At 38.5% G+C, this 20,912-nt stretch overlaps 1 protein-coding gene across 1 annotated transcript in view; it reads left to right on the plus strand.

The window, feature by feature from the left end:
- Positions 1–1,213: 1,213 nt before the first annotated feature.
- Positions 1,214–20,912, plus strand: part of plch1 (phospholipase C, eta 1) — a 52,538-nt gene continuing 32,839 nt past the window's right edge. Inside the window, exon 1 of the mRNA XM_088914659.1 lies at positions 1,214–1,292. Within this exon, the coding sequence (XP_088770785.1) occupies positions 1,214–1,292 (79 nt within the window). The remainder of the gene's footprint in view (positions 1,293–20,912) is intronic.

Genomic DNA, 20,912 nt, shown 5'->3' on the forward strand with positions numbered 1-20,912 from the left:
ACAAGAGGAGCCGATTTAGCCTATTCTTGTAAAGTATTAGTTATGGGAATGTAAAATCTTGCACAGTCACGTCTTAAAGCTGTCTCATCAAAGCTGCCCAGAGTTTTAACTCTTTGAGTTAAGAAGTGTTTCATTTTATCTCTCCCACATTAACTCACCTTAGGTTTCGAATTATGACCCTGTATCTTGGTTTCACTGATTATGAAATAGTCCCTTAGCTTGAACCTACCTAGTGAGGCACTCCACTCACTAAAGATGACTTGGTTGGATACACATGCTTGAGCACTGCCAATTCCTTCTATATTTGTTAAATCCATAATGTTTAAAACTGCTTTGGACGCTGTGGAATTGTATTTGGAATTGTGCTGAGATAAGTGTTTGGCTTTGACCTCTTTACAAACTCCCCCTCCCCTCTCTGAGACAGCTGTTATTTTCAATGATCCTCTCTGTTTAATTTAATCAGAATTGTCTACAGTGTCTCAGTGTCTGATAGATAAGACAGATAAATGTCATTAGCGTTTTAACATGTGTCTCTTCATTAACGTGACCACACTCAGTGTACCCATACCACACTGTATTCCCCTGTTGGATATTTAAAAGGGTGACATTTTTGTTGTCTATTAATTCAAAATGCAACTTCTTTCTTCTGTGTACTTTGATTTACACCGCGGAACAGTATTTCTGTAAGCAAGGTCACTAGAATAGTCCACCACAGTCCAGACCTCTGTAAGAAGCCCTGCAGCCTCCAGCAGCTCCTTCTTCTGTATACGTTCTGAGATGGGCTTTAAGATAAGATAAGATCACTTCATTGGCCAGATACAGGTTATTGTATTAGGAATTTGTCTTTTTGCAGACCCCAACCCATGAACCACACAGACAAAGAGAGAAGCATGGGGTCAGAGCGCGGGGTCAGCCATTTATAAGGCGCCCCTGGAGCAACTGGGGTGAAGGGCCTTGCTCAGGGGCCCAATGGAGTAGGATTCCTCTGCCGGCCGTGGGATATGAGCCGGCAACCTTAGCCACAGAGCCTCCGCACCGCCCAGTGACTCCCTTATCTAAAATACTAGAGTTTGCATGAAAACAAAAACTGTGCTGCTGGAATATTGTTGCTTTCATGAGTTGTTGAGTGTGAAATTCTTATTTTTGTTTCTCTTCGGTAGGCCTAAAACTGTGAATTAGACTCTGGGTCATTTAGAGTCACCAACCTTCAACCATGAGTTCCTGTATGATTGACAGACGTGGATGCTTGCAGTACTGTAGGCACTTCTTAGCAGACAACAGTGTTTTTCATGGTAAGTTTTTGTAGTTTGAATTGCTCTTTATTTGGTTCACACTATCACTATGAAAAAACATTTTTTTGACTAAATGAAAACAAGTTGTTTTGGATAATTTCTTTTAAATGAATGTTTTGCTAATTTACATTTAAAAGATTTCTGGTATCTTCTGTATTTATTTCCCTTTCTGTTGTAGTTTTGTAAAGCTGCAATTACTAATATTCATATGCTTTTGTAATTTTTCCTCTAGGCATTAATGGTTTTAAACCTGCAGGGCACAGATTGGAATGGTATAACACTAGATGGCACTGTTTTACACGTTTTGAAGTCTTCTATTACATATAACATTATTTAAATTATTGTTACAAAAATGGTAAAACCTCAGATACTGAGAAATTGCCGATGATTTAATCTGGACTCGCAGGTATCCTGCCAGCTACAATGTGTACTGTACATTCAGTTTTAAAAAAAATAAAATTGTGTTCATGGAATGAAGATGGTGCAGCAGACAGCTAAGCTTTCAAAAACAATACATATTAAGATCAGCCTGCTGCTGTTATGCAGTAGCTAAAAAGCACAATTTACTCTGAGTAGGCAGGGATATCTGAGTTGCTATTATTTTCTACCTACTATTTTTATAAATAGCTGACTAAAAACCCCAGAACTGTATAGATGCCTTTAGTGTATTTTCAGAAGACAAATACTGTTGTACACATGCCTACATCCTAAATTTCTTGGTTAAATAAGGTAGATGCTGTTAAGTCAAAAACAATCATAAAAGTGATCCATGAGACAGCACAGATGCTGACAGGGGAGCTTATAATTTTTGCAGCAGTAATGGTTGTGGTTGATGTTTCACACTAGGCGTGGATGAACCCCAACGCAATTTACCTTTAAAGCTGAAGGGTTTACAGCTGGCGTTTATTTAGAGGTATCATCCCATTTTCAAGCTTGTGTGCAGGATACTAGCACACTGATGGATCCCACCCTCTGCTGTCCTGATTTGTCTCCACCAGGGTATGGGTGATGAATCTAGGCCTTGTGAAGGGCGAAAGTTAAAAAAAAAAAGCTCTGCTCTGCTCTGCACCTGCTGAGTGAGCTGCCAGAAGAATGGGTTATTTAGGGCATTTCCATTCCCTCGTGCCAAGCTCTGACCTGAAGAACACAGCAAAAACACCGGCCTCCAGAGCAGAAAAGCTGAATCCTTCTCAGAAGTAATCTGGGAGAAAATCAGGTGTCTTTTTAATTTTAGTGGCTTAATGTGAAGCCAGTTCAAAATAAGTTATAATTTTTCCCGTAACTGTAATTTCTGCACTTCCTTCTGAAACATTCTTTTGACTGTTTTTGAAAACAGAAAGGGCAGCTATAGGATACCGTTAGAGCAGGGGTCTGTAATTCTGATCGTGGAAGGTCCTGGATGGGGATTATTAGGAGGCCATGATTGGGTTATTTGGCCAGGACGCCAGGGTTACACCCCCACTCTTTTCAAGACACCCCCTAGGATCTTTAATGACCTCAGAGAGTCAGGACCTTGGTTTTACATCTCATCCGAAGGACGGCACCTGTTTACAGTATAGTGTCCTCATCACTATACTGGGGCATTAGGACCCACATGGACCGCAGGGTGAGTGCCCCCTGCTGGCCCCACTAACACCTCTTCCAGCAGCAACCTGAGTTTTTCCCAGGAGGTCTCCCATCCAGGTACTGACCAGGCTCACACCTACTGAGCTTCAGTGGGCTGCCAGCTGTGTTGCAGAGTGATATGGCTGCTGGCAATTTAACTTGGTTATGAAGTAATTTAGAGATCACTGAGAACAAAAATCCCTTCAGGCACTAAGAACCAGAATTCCCTTAACTGAACAAATTACTTGCTTAATGGATCAGTAACTTACAAATGTTCCCTACTCTTTATAAAAAGGCAGTCAGGCTGACCTTTACAACTAACTGGATTGGGACGATGCAGAACAAGGGCTGGGGACCCCTGCCCTCGAGCAATCTGCTTTGAACTGTGGTGTCTGCAAAATTCCCTTTGATTTATTCCAACTTTCAACCAATTCAAGGAGGGAAATCTAAATGTAGCTGCTTTTTTGTGGTACAGTGGTCCACAGAGCGATGTGCACTAAAAATACCCCAGTACAGCAAACCCTCGATTTAATGGACTTTGTTTTAACGGACTTTGGATTTAATGGGCAAAATCTGCTGAAGGGGAATTTTGTCTGTGAAATCAGAAATACCAGACTTTCACCACAATAACAGGGTAATGCAAATTTAATACAACAAGTTAAAATTCAGGAATATCAGTGTAATCTATAATAGACTTAGATGGCAGTTCTAGGTTAAACTTTACACAGTTCTTCTGTTAAACATAACTTGTTAGTCTTACGTCCTTCAGGGTTAAAATGGATTTACAGTATGGAGAGATAATTTGAAGTGGAAATCAAAATGTCTTAATCATCTGTGCTTCTGGCGTTTTTATAGCTGTAACAGCTACACTTCAAGTGGTGTCGATGAAACCTTTTCTGAAGGTGAGTGCATGGTTCTAACTTATTTGTATTCAAAATAGAGGCAAAAGACAGTTGCTGAGTCATTTATGAGAGTTTGTTTCCTTTTGCGTCACTGAAGATTTTATGAGTGATTAAATTATGGATGATGCAGCTGAGCACTGTCAAATCAAAGTGCCGTTTCCTCCTCTTTTTGATCCTCTCCCTGGGGTGTTTTATAATGCAATCAGATAAAGTAGTACACTGAAAACTGCTCCCACTTACTGTTTAATACTTAGAAATCAAGTGGACAAACACTTATTCAATCAAAGTACCTTCTGCCATCCCTAGACTCAGTACTCTATGTTCTCACAGTATCTCAGTAGTCAGAACAGTACTACAGCAGGTGATTTCATACATTTTTTTCCTCACAAAATAAAAAGGATCATGACTGTTATATTGGTTTTTTACTTTTAAGTCTGGAATTTATTGCCGTAGCCTAACTGAAAATAAGTCTTCTTCTAGTCGCTTGTGGTCAACTATCACCACACGAATAGGAGAAGCTCTGCTGACAAAAATTTCTGAATCTTTATAATTGATTTTTCTTTCTGTGGATTTCTTGTCAGAGTTGGAAAGTCCCAGTATTTACAGACCCAGTACTTGATGTATTGAAAGCTGAACTTGTGGATTTTTCCCATGGTGTCAGCTACTTGCAGTAATGGAATTAGGACCTGTTGCAGGGGTTTTTGAGGTGAGAGCAGTACAAAGTGGATCGCTCCACGCACACTGCTAAGCAGCTCCAGATCCTTAAATTTGCCAGTTTCATTTGAAATGTGCGGGAACTATTGGGTTTTTTGGTGGTCAGGTTTGGTAGATGTGGAGAAAAAATGATGAGCCTTAGGTACTCGAGATAATAATAAAATAAAACTGATTCTTGTTCCGGAATGGTACACTTTCAACATGGGGCTTAATTCAGGTTTCATGAATATAGTAGTTATGTTTAAATCTTGATGCCGCTTTCTGTCTGTCACCCCTTTTCAGAAATTGATAATGTACGTTCCTCTTTTCATTTTTTAAACAGACACATGCTCTTCTTTAACATTTTAAAGCACCCCTGCTTTTTTGTACTTACAGATCCCCTCGTGTTAAACATTGACAAAAACTAATTAGTATGCAAGAGTCAACACAAGCAAGGAACCTCTGAAATACGATTTACTAGCTTAGTCTTTCTACATTGTGCAGGGTCTGATGATAATGAGCATGCAGAGTGTAAGAAGATTTGAGCAAAGCTGCACAGTTCCACCATGTTTAGGCCAAATATGACAAAGTTCTTTGTCAGTCCTAGAGTGATTTATGAAATGTTTTCAGCAAAGTAGCTAGATGATGGAAAATAGAAAACGCTAGAGTCTTAGGCGGTAAAGATGGATTATTGTCACGATTATAGTTCCCCCTCCTTAAGGGTGCTCCAGCCCTTTCACTAGACTTTATTCTCTGCACCTGTTCCCTATTCCCAGCCCACCTTAAAAGCCAGGCGCTGACGCTCATCCGGACTCTGCATCTGATTTCCATATCATGCGAGTCCAGGACCAGGAAGCGCCTGGTCCCGTTAAGGTTTTAACCTCTGTTCCCGTTCCTGTTCCCCGTCCGCCGGTTCCGACCCGGCCTTCGTGGTTTTTAATCCTTCTTCTGATGGATCTCCTGGTTTTGGACTTACTCGTGTGTTTTGGATATTCCCTAAGGACTACTCTTTTGGATTGTTCGCCTCGGCCACACCTCCCCCGTGCACCAGCGCACCTTGGACACGCCCCCCTGTCTTCAGCCCCGTTTTCCTGCATGACGTTTTCCCCAGTGTTTCCCCACTCCGTCGGACTGTGTCGTCCGCATAGGGTCCGGAAAGAACTGTTCGTTACAATTATAGTACTTGCACAGGGTTTATCTTAACAGTCCTTGCATTTTTAAGAAGCTGTATGCTTTTGACACCAATATTTCCACCTTTTAAGTCTATACGATCTCATCTAATCACCTGATTCGAATAAAAGTCTCATCTTAAACTACATGTCTCAGAAATTCACTTACTTATATTGGGCTAAGGAATGGGGTTGACCTTTGCTGTATTGTGTGGATGTAATCCGTGTATGAAATTAGAATTTGACATTCATTTTGTACTGTGGATGTTGGTAGGTCTTGCAGAGCTACTCAGGTTACCTGCAGTAAATGCTGGATCAAGACCCTTCAGACGTCCTTTAGCTATGTTGAATGCATGTTAAATATGCTCTCTGGGCAGAAAAGTGATTACTTCAATTTATTGGCTTTACAGGTGTTTTGCTAGGGGTATTCGTTTTATTTCTCGTGATGAGACCCTGGGAGCCCCATAAGATATTTTCAGCTATTTATTCAGCGTGACATTTTGTGCACACCACTGACATGAAATAATATTGACTTTTCTAAAGATAAAGCAGTGTTGCAGTAATCCCAGTTACACTGCTGCAAGTGTATTATATCTGCAGAATGTGGAACCAGTATTGCTTCTGGAATTAAATTACATTCCTTAAGATGTTTTTTTCTATGCAACTACTAGAAAACGATGAGTCTGCGGGATGAGAGGAGTGGAGTCTGAACTAATTTTTTTTTACTGTGACAGATAAGAAGCCCCGAGCAAGTTTTTTTTTTCATATGATAATTTCAATTTTGCTTAAATAAAATGCAAGGTCATATTTAAAAAGATGCAAATTCAATACTAAACTGTCAAGACAGATTTTAATTTAATATTAATAATGATGGCTTCCCGAATATATGATGGGACTCACTTCATCTTCTTCTGAAATGCATCATCCACCTGGGTGATACATCACTAGAACCAGATGAAGTGGAAAAGTGGGGAATTGCTTCACCAAAAGAATTAAGAGTGGAAAACAGGGAGGGAACAGGGAGTATTGTGCAAACCCAAGGCGGAAATTAGTCAGGACAGAAAAGTTAACACACCTACACTTACAAATGGAGCCATGGGGTCTCTAAGAACCAAGAAATCAGGGCTTCAGTTTGACTCCTTGCAGTGTATGAAGGATGGCACCTCCTGATTTGCAGCTTCTTCTCCAGAGGGAGGAACACCACCAAAACCACTTCCAGCCTGGTCTTCCTTAGAGGTCTCCCGTCCTAGACCTGGCTTGGCCCAGACTGGCTCAGCTTCTGTGATCAGGAGAGATCAGGCTACAATGTGGAAATTCTGCGGAGCAAACTGATTCACGTAGCCGTAAATGAAGACCACCAGACCACATTTTTGCCAATCGCGTCCGCCTCCTCCTCCTCTCTCTCTTACTTGTTCCTTTACTGTATACATACAGTACATGCTGTATGTACACTCCAGTGTCAACATGTGCTGTTCCCGGGAGCTTCAAAGCAAGAAAGGACCTGGGGTGTTTACTGAGTTGTACTGGGTCTGAGACACATTGATCAAAGGAATCTTCTGGTTTACCTTGGTTAATTCAGTTCTTGGTACATCATTAAGAGTCAGCAACAGTCCAGGAAAACAGGATAAAAAGAAAAGAGCAGAGAGAGAAAAGGCAAAAGAGAGGACAGGTGATGGACAGAAAGGCGCAGGGAAAGGGAAGGGGTGGGAGGTCCTTGTCCCGATCAGCCTTTAAGACCAGATTCCAGTATTTGATCCTTGTTAAGAGAGCTTACTTTCTGTTGTTTTAGGAAACTGATTTCCTGTATAGAGAATTCCTAGGCTAAAAACAGCCACTCCTGGTCTATGGATGCATTTTTACAATAGGGAGATAGGTTTCCCATTCACTTTGTAGCATCCGGATTTATAGAGGGAGTTTTAACTCATGGTCATATTCTGTTTACTTTAGAAGGCAGGCGTATGTCTCTCGTAGCCTGTGTAGGTGTTCTATAGGATTTGAATACTTGGTAGCAGACTGGGGTTTTTCTGGTTAGTCAGAATATAGGCCTCCGAGACACCTTGTTTGTCAAGAGAGTAACTATGTTGTATGTTTTATGTTGTGTTGTTTAGTGTGTGTTATTGTCATTATTAATAAATATTTGTTTAACCAAAGCTGTGCCAGAAGATAAAGAACTCAGGTGCCTCGAATTATACCAATCACTAGGGTGTATTCTGACAATTTGGGGGTTGTGATTATTTAACTTATTATTGACCGTCCTGCTCAGTCCAATTCCGTTGTCTGTTTTTGTAACTCCTATTTGTAACAATATTTATGCGTGTTTATAGCATGCATGTTTGTAATATGATTTATAAATGGCATATAAAACTTTTAGATCTCAGAGGTTGGTATGTTTAGGTTCCCTGTGATGCTTAGTATTTTGATATAAGATAAGATAAGATCACTTTAGTAGCCATATACAGTTTCTTGCATTAGGAATTTGTCAGCTCCGTTGTGCTGGCATTTACTTTAAAAGACGCCGATACAGTACATTTAAACAGTGCTTTGAGTAACGCCTGAATAGGACTTCCACAGAGAACATTTTAAAGATTTAATAACACGGAACTTTAAGCAGTTAAGTAATAGGTTGATTTGATTCCAACGACAGCAGATTACCTTGGTAATTATTGTTCTAGTTTTTATTAGGTGTTCCGACATAGCTTGGAGACTTCATACTCAATATTCGAATGGCCAAAAAATGAATCCAGCTGAATTCTAGTCCGTCTCCGAGGTCCTGTGTAAGAAACAGCACTTCTGAATGGCAAAACGGCCGGGAGTGACATGTCGATACCAGCCTTACTTAGTGCAATTAAACCTCGATGATTATTGACATTAGGAGATAGAAAAGTGGTGGCGCTTGAAAATGAGCAGCTATGTCCCTTAAACATTAGTCATCCTCAGCATTTAACAGATGACAGCAACACGTTTTTCCAGCGCTAGATTTCACCCAAGCCCACGACGTGTTATTGTTGATGTGTGTTCAGTGTTTTCATTCATTATCGGAAAAATTGCATGATAATGGGTTGATATACAGTTAGGCACACGACCACAGTAAAATCAATGTAATTTGTACCTGTGGCAGATTCAAATTCTGCCACTCATCGCCTCACCAAATACAGCTTCTAGAAGTGTGGCTACAAAATTAGATGTGCTAGCTCGTGAAAGCGTTTTTAAATTAATACAACACACATTAATTTTTTTTCTAAATTTCTATTTGCCATGCTATGCATTTGGCCGTTTATTTGTACTTCAACTCCGGATATGGGAGACTGATCATAAACAAAACCTTTGTTTCACGTTAAAAAGAAAATCGCAATTAAAACGCATCGAACATTTTTAGACATTTCCCCCTCGTAATTCGGAATGATGTTGCCTTAATAGTTTAGTTTTAATACTCCACTACTGTCGTCTTTCGCTTGACACAGAATAACTATACCGGTGATGTAACTGTAAAAAAAACGACTCACAGGGAAATGGGTCAATTGTAAATCTTTCAGATCAGATCATTTGTGATAAAGTTCCCCTGAGACACACAAGCATTTATATTTAGTATCAGACCCAGCGTCATGTTGATAATAGCTTCCCCTTTCACTGCCTCGTTAAACAAAACCAACACGACGATCAATTAACGTTTTCGTTTCTCGAAGTACACGAGGTAAAATAGCACTCATCAAGGAATTCGTGCCCAGCCTACCGCGTTATAATCTCTTGTCAAGTTTCTTATCTCAGCCCTTCAAAATCGAAGTGCAGTGCATTGGTATTTATCAGGCTCTGGGATTACCTCCTACACTCGAATTTAGACAACACTCAGAGCGGAGATCCTTAAACACCCCCACACCTCCGTACTGTCACACAAGACTCCCCCAAACAACATGTATTGAAGCCCATTTTAGCTGCTTGAATAGACAACAAGTATGCTATGTCACTGCCTGCCTCTGACTCCGCACGGAAAAGTGCACTGAGCAGCCTAGCCCCTCGTGCGGGCTCACCCAGACTGAATGTTGCAGAACGTTAGCATTTCATTTCACCTTGTAATTAAAATAAGGGCATAAGCTATGGACTAAGCTCCGCTACGGAACCCCGCCATGGAAAATAAGAAGTGTTTAAAATCGCTGGGAGCTTCGCACCCATGTCTGAAACTTGGAAATGACATCTCACGAGGGATTTTTTTGTACGGTAAATGAAAATTGAAGACGCATTGAAGTCTGAACACAAGCTCTGTTCTGCGCAGTTTTTGTTGGGTTTTTTGTTTTAGCAATAGCTATGCATACAGACAACGGGTTTCATGGCGGATCTTGAAGTTTTTAAAAATCTCAGTCCCGAGAAAGGTGAGTATCCTTTCGAGGAAAGTAAAAATGCAAATTGAAAATGAAGTAGTTCGAAATTGAAACGCCTTTGGTCTTATCATTCAACCGTTAACTTCAAATACTGTTTCAAGATCTTTGAATGTATTTTAGTTTTGCACGAAAAAAATCCACATATATGTTAATTTATTGTTACTTTAAACATATCTGAGGCAAAACGTGAGTTTAAATAGATTGACAACTTCACCTAGACGTATATTTAGATGTTACGTTTATTATTGTGTATTGGTTGATGCTATACTAAAAGTATACGTTTCTTGCGTCTCGGAGACCATTAGACTGCTACGGTAGCGTTTTTAAGAAAGGGAGAAAGAGGTTGAGGTTAGGAAATTCATTTTCAGTTCATTTTCATACTCTACTTTGAAAATTGTCTATTTCTACACACAGCACGCAAAACGCTCCTTTGATTAGTAGCTTGTGAAGAATGAGTGGGAGTGCATTGTCTGAGACATATAATAACTCAAGGAATGCCTTTTTAAAGAAGCTGGCTGTCATAATATGTAGAATAAACGCCTACTGCTCTCGTCAAGCGGGTAGAATCGATTGCTCAGAGGAGGAACTGTCCGTGGTGCTGCAATGATAAGCTGTCTGCTTTTAAAAATAATGCACTGTATGTTTTTAATCGAAATTTGTATTTCAATTTAGATGTGATTTGAATTAACTGCTGTTTACATTCAAACCGACCCCAACTATCTTTTCAAAATAAAGCACTACAATTTACAACAGCAATACACTTTTGGATATAATTTAGAAACTGAGGTTTAATCACCAGCTCAGGCACTAAATTATATTCTGACGGAGTGCGAAACAAAAATCCGATTAACTGAAATGTGAAAACTGTTCCGGTGTGTTTGATGATTGAAGTGGAAGATGCATTACAATACGCGTCTGTTTTTATTGTGCTCTCACATTTTATTTATAGTAGGTTAGATTGGTGCTTACAACAATCACGAGATTTGCAGGACTCTAATTTCACACTGAAATTGATGCTGTTACATTGAATGGAAACGCGATTGCTTTGAGACCTTTTCTGCGAGTGCTTGTTGAATGTATCTTATGATTAATACACATACATATTTTCCGTTTACTTGCAAAGTTACCTGAAATATCAGTCCCCTAACAGCCTGCGTTCATTTACAGAAATATACGATTTAGCTGGACTGGGGCGCGACTGAATTTGTTGTTGGTTCAAGGTGTTCAAAAAGGATCGTCAAGCCCCCTATCTCTCTGTCTACGAAGCTCCTGGGTTTGTGGATCTCAGGAAGGAACAATTAAAGCTTTGTTGCCCATAACAGCTTCCGTGAATGCATTGATGCAGGCCGTTTTTTTATCAGTTGTGAAACATTTACATTTGAAGTAGTACAGGCGGTACATTTATATCTGGACATGTGTGTCATAAATGATTACATTTGTCGAAGTATTATTAGTCGTCTCTTAGAGTGTTGCTGTTATTAATGTATTCCATCTATCTGTTAGTCTCATGGACCATAAAAAAGTTCCTGTAGCTGGTATTTTGGAATGGGCTATACATCTTTAAAGCAGTTATTCCTTATCTAAATTTGTGAACCAAATGGTTGTGGGAGACTACAGGTGTCGCCCCCTTCCTGGAGAAGAATACTATCCTTTGAGATTTAAAGTTATCATCCACTTACTCAGATGGTTACATTGAACACCCAGGTGGTGTCTTGAGAATTCAGTTAAATTCCAGAACAACCTCTGGCCCTCTGTAAACAGAAACTGACTTCCTTGTGAAAGATTAAAACAGAACCTTGCAGCTAATTTAGTTACAGTAAATATAACTGTATTCGATACGAATAGAAATAATTCTAGAATAGTGATTAAAAAATGAATGGGTAGTTTCCTTGGTGTTGAAAGGCACCTTCAGTGTTATACAATGGAACCTGAGTTCTGTGTTTAGAAAGCAGGATGCTGTAGTAAAAATTAAATCTTCCGAAGCATTCTTTAAGTGCGATTTAGCCTGTGCTTCTTGACAAGATCAGAAAAAAATAAAAAAGGAAATCCTTTGAGAGAATATTAAGCCGACCACGCTGAAAAGAAAACAACAACATGCAAATATCCGACTGTATATTGTATAATTATATTCTGAGATGGGAAGAGCACTGGGCTAAAACAGAGCGGTATTCCCCAGTGATATAGTGAATTAGTTAATAAAATAGTCTTCATTTAACAAAAACGTTTCCAGTCTTATGACTTTCAAAATCATGAAAGAACGCCATGGTTTTATAGACATTGTTTTCATCAGTACGCAGGAAAGCCCAATATAAAACACATTGGGCGATGACAGTCATTACAAGTTAATTAAACAAAGTTGGGTTGCGGTGCTCTCTTTTCATTTCAACAGGTATTCTACATTATGCAGCATGAGCTAATTCAAAGGAAAGTCCTGTCTGATCCAACGCCTGTCATTACTTTTTAATATCTCATATCATTACATTTTAATGTGTTGAATGCATTATGCATGTGTACACTAATGCTATGCGTAAGTAAACAGACACTTAATGTAGAAGAGCACATGTTTATTCTGTTGCCATGCTGTGCAAGAGTGGGAGTGTATACATGCTGGCGTCCTCACTTTGCCTTGAGTAAGACAGCAACACACGTGTACTCTGTATGGGCAAAATGACTAGTTTTCATCTGTAGGGCTCTTAACACATCCCTGTCACAGATCTGGTGGATAGGCCATGGGAAGTAAGTTCACAAGGATCAGTTCAGGAAACCCCTCAGCTGGTCGGCATAGGTGTGATGATCACATTTTAAAACTTATTTTGACACACTGTGCTCAAGAAAAATACGAATCTGTAGTGTTTCTGTTGCATCCATTGCACCTTCAATATGAAGAGTTTTTCAAGTTGGTCCTTAGTTTGATCAAACACAAATTTCTGCCAATGTCTTCTGAATTCTGTGATGGCTTCAGGTGAAAGCAAGCTAAAAAGAACACATAATGAATGGATTTCTTCACTGTGTGAAGACAAAGCTATACCTTGTATAGCAGTAATGCAAAAATGCATTCAGTTGTAATGCAATGAAACGCATTTGTGTCTAATGAATTTGCTTGTTTAACTTGGATTCAGGTACAAGGACACTTCAGCTCTGATCATTTCAGTGATGGTAAAAATCTTTCATTCAGTGGCTTTTAATTGTCTTTCTATAGCTTGTTTAGTTAAGTCAATGGACATTAGGTGCACATCAATTGAAATAACATTATACTGTTTAGATTAATTGTAATGGCTTTTGGCAAAGCTATTGGTTTTTGTGGGGTCACACAGTCCATACACTTACGGCTTGAAATTCACAAGGTCTGGCTTTCAATTTCTTAAGATAATTAAAAGCAAATGTAATAGTCATCATGGAAAATTATTAAATTATTCTCAATAATAAGAATGTTTATTATTTAATCCTATGGTATGTGTACTTGCATGTTAATACAATATGTGTGTCATGTTTAAAATTAAAATTACTTTTTATTAGTCATTTAGATAATGCAGGAAATTTGTCCTAAAGATTGTATTGTCCGAAACATACATAAAATTAGTAATATATTTTTTTAACTGGATTTGCAGAATTAAAGCCGAGTATTTCGTGAATAATTTGATTTGGTTAAAAATACAGTTCCTTACTACAATTATATCAGATTTCAAAGACACTCCAAAAAACATTTTCATGCCTGACTTTAAATATTCCCATCATAAATGGGATGAGCGTAGATTTTTTTTCTGTTTCCAGAGGCAACTTAGCCCACATTAGTGTAATGTTTCCCAAGTACATTTCCTGCGATGTCTAGAGTTGTCTACATGTTTATCAGGTTAATTCAAGCTTGATTTATGATTTATTTTCTCATCCTGCTCAGGCGTGCAGTCTAAATTGACTCTGGAGTGCACCAAGTCCGTGATATAGTTCCACTTGTTTATACAGCATTTCTACAGCAATGTAAAGAATGCTGCATTATGAAATGTTTGTCTATTTTTACTGCTGTATTATAGCAACACCTATTATAGCCTGCAGATTGGGTGGGATTCTTTAAATGACCTATATAGCACAGGATTGTTTATTTTCTCATGCCTACTGAAATTTCTCCAAGTCTTGGATGACTTTCCAATATTCTATAACATAATATAATATAATGGATATTCTGCCTCTGATTTTTGATTTTCTCTTTAAAACTGCTATAGGACAAGGACTGCCCTGAGGGTGCAATGACTACATTTCAATTTATTGTAGCAAATAAAAAAACAAGCAAACCTGTTTACATTAAATGTTTATGAATTCCCTACACAGTTCAATACAGTGTAAGTAGATTTCTCACTCATAAATAACAAAGCTGATTTGTACTCTTTTTCAGTGTGTGTATGGTTTGGTATACTTGAAATAAAAAAATAAATGTCAGTCTATAAAAAGACCAGCATGCGTGCTCAACTGCCAGGTTAGCAGAAATCCACCTGTTGCCTTTGTGGTTGTTTTCTTCAATTATTAAACACACAGAAAATCACAAAGCCAGTTCTGAAAGCTTCAGTCCATTTTTAAACCATCCACCTTTATTTTCATAGCTGCTTCCTGCATTTCATTGCATGTCAGCATGTTGTTCAAGCCCCCACAGAAAAGGGCGAGTGTTGTAACTAAAGGACAGGATAGACCTTCCTGCTCCCAGTCAGTATTGTGAGATGTCAGTCTTTCCACTTGATTAAAAAAAAGGTAAAGGCTGTGTGCACATGGGCATTGATGGACATTTGTCTCGTGTATGTGTGTCTTTGAAACTCACAGACTGTAGCCACTTTTATGAACTGGAAACCAAAGACAGCTGAGACACAGAATGGCTTTGAACTAGATCTCTGAACACAGGAAACCATATGCTTGATTTTTTTGTTTTCTTTTTCAGTGCCTGCTGTATTTGGCAGGATTGAGTACTCTTGTTTAATGCTTGATATATGTGATGGCTTATTTCTCTTCCCTCTGGAGAGACACAGGAATCCACATATAACTATTCTGGGTTTCCATAGCAGAGCATTTAATTAATATGGTAACTCTTAATAAATGCCACACAAGATTTTTTGATTACCTGTTTTATGAGTTTAAAATGCTAGTTTTATTTATATCTTGTACTTTTTATGCTGCAGTGCTGCAGTGAAAGATGTTAGAAAGCTTTTATAAGGGTTATAAGGCTGCAGATAAAAAGAGGATACCCCTTTGTCAGCAACTTCAAAACAGCAGAAAGTACTTTATTTAGAGGTTTGGCATTAAAGCCCCATTATTTTTTTTAAAACAATAACTGCACCCTTCAAGCAATGCCGCGAAGGCTCAAATCTACATCAACATGTCCGATGATGTGTTCCGAGACTCATGAATATTACTGCAAGATGAAAACAGTCAACCTTCAGGCAGAGCAGAAGAGCTACAGGGAGAGGCAGAGCTAATCAGAAATGGGACATGGGGGCTGTGCAGAGGAGTGTACTGTGGCTCCAGGATGAACAATGGAAGTTTTCAAGTCTCATCCAGACCATTGATCGGCTGCAAAAGCTGTTTTCCCTGCATGCAAGATGTATCGCGTAGAGGAAAGTGTGGCAGCTGTACAGAAGCACCGGCTGGCACATATAGGTTTGTACCCGTTCATGTACGTTGTCAAACGGAGCTCTTGAGTTTTCATATGCAATTGTGTTGGTGCATTCTTCTGTTGTTAGATCTCGTGCTTTTTCTTTTCAATGTGCTTTTGAGCTCGTGTTCATGCTAGTACTCGAAAGAAGGCTTGAGAAAGGTGAAAACCGCTGGACAGGAGTCCGATTCTTGCTGTCAAGAGAAGCGTTCGGGTGTAGATGTTCATTGTTAAAAGCGGCAGAGGATTTTGTTGAGCGAGCTGTTTACATAATATAATATGATGGCCTCATTTGTTAAATAGGCGCTGACTAGTCAATCGGTTTTGAAGCCGCATGGTGTCCATGGGGTCTTTACAGGGATCGTTTCTGGAAGATTCCAGATTTCAGACTGTGTTCCTGCAAAATACAGGGTCTCAAGATTCTCTCGGTGATCTTGTGGGCACTTTCATAGTGACCGACTCTGTGGTATCAAGTCTTCAACTGTGGCAAATTGTATTTTAGATTTGTTTCTGGTACCACTTTGGATTAAAAGTGGAACTTCTAGCAATGTGATAGTGTGACATTAATTTGACTACAGTAACCAGCTGCTACTGTAGATGAATTGCATTTTAGTAATAAAGTTATAATAGGGGATGTTATTGTTTTTCAAAGTGCTAAATTTATTGACACTTTTTGTGTTGTGTGTAGTAAAGTCTCTGCTTTAATCTTGGTATCTTTAATGCAGGTACATTTTCCTCTTGTTCTCATCTTGTAACACACAGAAAGGCTTTCGTATACAATAGCAGCATTGTAAGAGGAAAGGGTATGACTGGGTTATTATTATTATTTTGACATTTGTGCTCTGTTAACTTTAATAAATATGAAAATAAGAATTATCACATTTCACAGGTGCTCCTGCATTATTCATTACTCATTTGAGTTATTGTGTTTTGCTGTTTTATGAGTAAGAGATCACAAAGCAGTGTTTTATTACCTAATTACTCCCTGTTTGATTTCTTTATTTCAAAGTACTTAAACACTTTGATGTTCATTCTACTGCCATCAAAGTTAAGAGCATTTGATATTGTTTGATATTAAGGCCATTTGGTTTTGTAACATTTGTGTCTAAACTAAAAAAGAACCTCAGTCTTATTTTCAGAGGTGGTCAGTTCATGTATGGTACAATAAACTTTTTTATAATTGACTAAGTGAATCTCTCTGTGTCCCATAAAATAAGTTGTGTGGTACCAGCCTCGATAATCGTGTTTAAAGCAATTATTAAGAAAGACTTTTTAAAGCCACTGGCTCATACCTAATTTTATAAGACTGCTAATCAAGCATGAATGTTTACTCCCAGCCTGGCTAATTGGGTTTAAATGAGGTGGAGAGATGGCATAATGTTTGTCATCCAGGGTACCCATCGTCACTCTGTTCATGCTATCAGTTTTCATCCAGCTGCTGTGCGTACAGTTTGAAAGCGCATTTTCGATGGTTATGCTAATAAGCAGGCTCAGACATTTCAAAGTACAAGGGCAGCAGTGTGTGGCAGTGGTCAGGGTTCTTTGCTTGTAATTGGCAGGATGTGGGTTCAAATCCCGGGTGAGGCTGTTGTAACCTTGAGCAAGGCGCTGTGCCTGAATTATTCCAGTTAAATACCTAGTTATAGAAATGGGTGCACATGTAAACTGCATTGATAAAACCATCAGGTATATAATGATATATCGTGTTGTCATAGATAGAATGCAGTGTTAACCAGAGTTTTTAATCTATGCTGATAGCTAGATAGATATATGTATTTGATATACTGATTACAGGATTTCAGAAAAGGTGTCATATTCGCTTTTTTTTTCTGTTTTCACATCTACCAATTGTGTTCTTTGCCAGAACTCAGGAATTTGGGTTTTTGGGGGAAGTCTGATGAAGAAGCTTTCACGGTGTTAATGAGTTACATAATGAGAGAGAAAGCAATTGGTTTCTGCCTTTTGAATGGAAGACGCATGGTTTCTGCTGTGGCTGACATTCTGCGAGTGTTACTGGCTTGTGCACATTCAGGGACCCTAACCAAGAGGGAACAGATACTGTAAAACGGTGTTGCTGTAGTATTAGGTTTGACATGAACACATGGCTTAGATTTAATGCTGAAACATTATTGCTCCAGGGTCCAATGCTTGCCACAGAGCACAAAAGAACCAGTTCTATACCTTTTCTATTCTAATATATTTCATTTAGTTCTATACACTGTGTAAGAAAGAAGCTCTTGAACCCTTTCATGGTGGATCCATTTTATGTTGTTCAGTCTCTTTTATGGCTAACAATTAATGTGTTTTTAAAGCATACGCATGAGTGAGTGATGCGATTAGACTGCTTAAAGACTAACCCCAGGATTCATCCTCCGAGACAAATGATTGAGCTATTTCAGCTCCTAAACTACAATCACACTGCTTCCTGCCTGCAAGTAAAAGCCTTTTTGTTATGAACTGTAGTGTACAGAAACATTCATGATTTGGTTTATTTCTTTATACTTGGATTAATTGATTTTCTTCAAAGGAAAACAATGAGACATTCTGTTTCATAACACCCCCCCCAAATAAAATCAAACGTGTTCCCTCCCAGACATTTATGTTTTAATTGGATTGTAGATTTTAACTGAATCTTTGATGTTTTGATAGTAGAACTCGGATGATGTATTTGTGGGCTATGAGGCTTTTGGCGGTACAGTTAAGAAGCTGAGCACTATGAACTAAATGACTTAAGGAGCTTGCTTATATATATTTCCGCTTCTGCAAATCACATTATAGCATTTCCCGTGATATATGTCATTAGAATGAAGTACATTTAGAATTTGTGAAACACATACTAAAATTTCAAAGGCATAACATTTGTCTGTGAAGAAGGAGTAAATGATGTATACAGTAGCTCTGTAGGTTTTTAAAAGGTGCAACCAAATCAGGAAATGGAAATAAACACTAAGTCTGATTTTTTAAAATAAGGTCTACTGGAGCTGGCTTGATAAAGGACAGTGCCCTCCAGATTCATTCATACCCCTGATGAATTATGAACATGTAGAGACTGGATGTTGTTTTTCTTTTCTTCTCTTTTCAGCATGGAACAAACCTGTACTTGTTCCTTATGAGTGGAAAAATGACTACTTAAAGACATAAATGCTCAAGGGGTTAAGAACTTCTGCGTTTGTTAAGAAGGTTACGCAGGGATATTAAAAGACCCACGATGAAAATTCTGAATGATAAAACAAAGCCTTACATTAAAATGTTAAACATTTTCATTTGCGTTTCCTTGCAGGAACTCTAGAACAGGCAGTGGCAGCTCAATTACAACCTCATCTCGTAACTAATGAGCTCTTTGAATCTTTTCAGTTGGTGCTCAGACAGAGACGACACTAAAACAGCCCCTGACAAGGTAGTTCATGCCTTGCTTATGGCTTCTGGACCTGGGTCACTTAACATTCTTGTGCTTTTGGACTTCTTTTGAGAAGTCCAACTTTTGATCCGGTCCAACTGGAAAATTATCTAGAGATCACAGGTACTTCCCTCTGTTTATTTGATTTCCTTATTGGCTGCAAGAAGCCAATTTATAAATCATCACTACCTCGTATCTAATGTTGCCTCATTAGCTCAGGGTGTTCCACAGGGTTCTGTGCTGGGACCTTTAATATTTATATGCTGCTTCTTGGTCTGATTATTGACCATTATGGACTTGGATTGCACACCTATGCTAATCACACTCAGGCCATATACTGCTATTGTGGATTCCCCACTTAACAGGAGCCTGTCTGATATAAAGTTAACGTTACAGCAGAACTTTCCTAAACAAAACCACGAGAAGACTAAAGGTTGGGCTCATAGGCTCTCAATGTTAGCTTCACAAAGGTGGTGACATGAGTGTTCTTGTTGAAATCAAATGTTTCATGAAAGTTAGAAACCTTGTTGTTGTCTTTGTGCCTGTGTTGTCATTTGATGTGAATGATACAGGTTTCTTCCTTTTGCATAACATTTCTTAGTTATGACCTCTGCTGTACATATCTGATAATGAAATATTGATGTGTGCATTACATCAGGCTTTACATAGCTTTCTTTAATGCCTTACTTACTAGGGTATCTATAATAATAGGCTTTGTGCTTTTATCCAGAATTCCACATAATGTCTTCTAACTAAAACTACTCTGCATCAGCTCATAACCTTCTTACATTACACTGCTTTCTTTAGAGAACTTTAGAGAAGACTTCAAGGTTCTCCTGCATATGTATAAGGCACAGAATGGTCTAGCTCCAGGTTAAGGCATTCTTATCGCAGGAGTATAGTCCAAATCATTTTGTTTTTGCATCTGTTCATCAAGTGTGTGCTATTGGATAGTACTTTAAGTTTCGTGAAAAACACTCATTAAATGAAATCACATTATTATTAAATCATTTTTTTTCCTGCACACATTGCTAAAATTGCTGAAATATTAAAAATCCTTTTTTAATTTTAAAAATCTGTCTGTTTCTGAAGTTAACCCATGATGGAATTAATAAAAAAGCATTATTTTCTTAGAATTTAATATTGATCCCTGAGCCATGCTTCTAAAATATTCCTTTTATTATGAAACTGCTCTTGTTGTCTTCAGTGAAAAACATCTCTGTGTCACTTCATGTCTTTAAATAGCAAGTCTGATGTCGACAACTTCTGTGTCTGGCGTTTCTGATAGTGACATTGACCATGTTCCAGGGCATGTTAGACAATAAAATATTGACTAATTCAGAAAAACATGTTAGGATCTTGTATGAAAACCATTTAATGTCCTTCTCCTGAGTTTTTAATTAATGGCCAAACATGAAAACAAAGCACACAGGCCCACTCCTCTTGGTTACTCCTGGTTTGAAGCTCTTTTATTAGAACTGCTGTCAGTTTATGATGTACCTTAAGGGCTTAAAATTCATGGGGCAAAAATTAGCTAATATTTCTTGATTGGTAACAACTTGTTAGTTCAGTACATCTGCCTGTAACACTTGAACTTGCAAGAAATTCTGAATAGACAGGCATGATGTTACATCAGGATAAGGTAGTCTTTCAAGCTTAATGTTCAGATGTTTTACATGAATTCCCAGCATTCTGAATAACTCTTTTCTGTAGATTATACAAATTCAACAAAGCAAAGAGACCAACATACAGAAGACACAATCTCACTGGTGTGTCGGGTAGCTTGTAGGCTTTAAATCAGGGAGTCAAGGACAAGTTTGCCAAAAAATAATAATGTTCAATTTTCACA

Source organism: Atractosteus spatula, chromosome 4, assembly GCF_055471065.1.
Source record: "Atractosteus spatula isolate fAtrSpa1 chromosome 4, fAtrSpa1.hap1, whole genome shotgun sequence".
NCBI lineage: Eukaryota > Metazoa > Chordata > Actinopteri > Semionotiformes > Lepisosteidae > Atractosteus > Atractosteus spatula.